This window comes from Anopheles aquasalis, chromosome 2 (assembly GCF_943734665.1).
Source record: "Anopheles aquasalis chromosome 2, idAnoAquaMG_Q_19, whole genome shotgun sequence".
Lineage (NCBI taxonomy): Eukaryota > Metazoa > Arthropoda > Insecta > Diptera > Culicidae > Anopheles > Anopheles aquasalis.
This window is the reverse complement of record NC_064877.1, coordinates 41082501-41085000: the sequence shown is the minus strand read 5'-3', so window position 1 is coordinate 41085000 and position 2500 is coordinate 41082501. Positions and strand designations below refer to the sequence as shown.

Genomic DNA, 2500 nt, shown 5'->3' with positions numbered 1-2500 from the left:
ACACCAACGACAATACGCCCGAGTTCGAGCAGGGCACACTGTACGAGTTCAAGACGCACTGCAATGCCACGATTGGGACGAAGGTTGGCCAACTAAGAGCCCGCGATCCGGACGACCTGGGCAATGGGAAGGTGCGCTACAGCATCAAGAACGTACGAGCGAACCTCGCGATCCCATTCCAGCTAGACGCGGACACAGGCGAGATACGGGTGTCGGAACAGTTGACCTACGGTAAGATCGCGTTCTTCGTGGAAGCGCGCGATCAACCGCAGAACCCATCGGAGTCACGCTTCAACGTAGCGCTCGTGACGATCGACATCGTCTGCCAGTCGATCGAGGATATCGAGTTCATCGGGGCACCGTACGAGTTTTGGGTGGGAGCGGATGCTGCCATCGGTTCGTCCGTTGGACAAATTCGGACCACCTTCGATATGGTGTCGGATGAGGAGATCTTCTTCGATCTGCTGCACTCGTACCCGGAAGGTGTACCGTTTGCGATCGAGGAACGATCGGGCATCGTGACGGTGATTGAGTCGATGGAACGTTTCAACCGCCGGTGCTACGAGTTCGAGACGGTTGTTTCGTATCTGCCTGAGTCCGCTGGTAAGATGGGCGTGGAACAGTTGACACCCGAAGCGTACAATAGCCTGGAGAAGATTATCGTCACCAACGTGACGATCCATGTGATTAAGAACAATTTTATGCTGCTCCGGGGCACCAACTCGACCCCGATCGAGTTTCGGGTGAAGGAAAACAAACCGAACACGCTGATCGGTCAACTCAAGTTCCAGGACTTCCAGGAACAGTGCGATGTGGACGAGAAGGGTCTACCGCCGTTGATCTCGGTGCGGGGGGACAAAAACCGAGGTGATCGACAGGTGTTCCAGCTGAATGGTGGTAAAAATAGAACCCGCTATGCACGTCGCTTTACGCGTGATGTCTCAGGAGCGTCCAGTGCAGGTGGTGGTTCCGCCGGTGCCAACTTTATTCGCCTCTATCCACTGGTAACGTTCGATGCGATCGCGACAACGGCAAGCGGTAATGGAAGTGCACGGAGGGCACGCAACTCACGCAATCCAACGAGCGGTGTCCAGTACTCGCTGGTCAACAGCTACGATGTGGCCGATACGATTCGGTTAACGAACGATGGAAAGCTAATGACGATCAAGGGACTAGATCGAGAGCGACAGGACGTGATCCGTGTGACGATCATCGCCGAGTATTTCTACAAACAGCGCACCTTTGCCGGCATCTATCAGGTGCTGATTGTGGTGGACGATGAAAATGACAATCCACCAACGTTCAATCAACCGTTCTACTTGGGTGTGATCGCCGAAAACTCACCGATCGGCACTGAGATCGTACTGAACAATCCAATCGTAATCTCGGACCAGGACGTTGGGCTAAACGGGGACTACGAACTGATACTGTCGGGTGAATCGAACTCCTTCGTTGCCCAGTTCTCCAACTCGACACTTTCCAACTACAACAAAACGGTTGCCCACATCTTCCGTAATCTCCAGATCGCGAATGTGCAGGATACGGCCGATCATGGTGGTTTGCGATTGCGATCGGACTATCAACAACGACCAACTGGCACCAGCAAACAGGGTAGACCACTGGAGGAAAGTAATGCGGCGACACCACACTACAACATCCTGTTTATGGGGCCAAACAAACTGGACCGGGAGGAGATCGAGAGCCTAACGCTCAAGATGGTCGCGAGCGATCGGGACAATCTGATGTCGGAAGTCGAGTTAAAAATACTGATCCTGGATGTGAACGATTGCGCACCGGTATTTGAACGGATCGCCATCTTTCGCAAGAGCCGCTGCGAAATGATCGAGAACACGAGCGATCTGGAGCTGATGTACTTGGATGAGATCGAAGGACCGGATGTCGGTGGAGGTCGATTGCCCGACTATCTCCAGGATGCAATGCCCGGCACCGGGAACACGGACATGGACAGTCGAATTGCGTACGGAGTGGAGAGTCTGTTCGAGATGGTCCAATCGGCACCGTACGTGGGGATGCCACGGCTTTACGATAGTGAATCGGTCATGATGTCGACGATGGCGGCTGCGAACCACAGTACCGATCGGTACGTTGGGATGCGCCGGAAGCTCTACAAACCCAACAAAGTCCGTCTGCCTTCCACACGTCCAACGGCCCTGTCCGGGGGTCGCAATGCACGGGCCATCACCAAGAAGTCCCAACTAAAGTTCGCCCTGCCCGAGAACGTTGAGGTGGGCAAAGTGATCTTCAAGCTGACGGCGAACGATGATGATTTTGAGAAGAACTCGCGGGTCTACTACGACATCACCGCCCAGACCGATCTGGGAACGGGCGAACGTGTCGGTTACTTCAAGATTGATCGCAACAACGGTGAGCTGAAGGTAACGAAGCGATTGCCACCTGAATCGGACATACGGCTAAACGTGACGGCGAAGGATGTTGGTGGACTGTCCGATGTGCTGCAGATCCAGTTCAAGGTGTACGA

The 2500-nt window shown here is 54.2% G+C and overlaps 1 protein-coding gene across 1 annotated transcript in view; it reads left to right on the top strand.

The window, feature by feature from the left end:
• The window catches only part of LOC126581105 (cadherin-89D-like), a 30926-nt gene that overhangs the window by 24755 nt on the left and 3671 nt on the right, over positions 1–2500 (top strand). Inside the window, exon 6 of the mRNA XM_050244551.1 lies at positions 1–2500. This exon is cut by the window's left edge and continues 220 nt beyond it; it is cut by the window's right edge and continues 1659 nt beyond it. Coding sequence (XP_050100508.1) covers positions 1–2500 — 2500 coding nt within the window.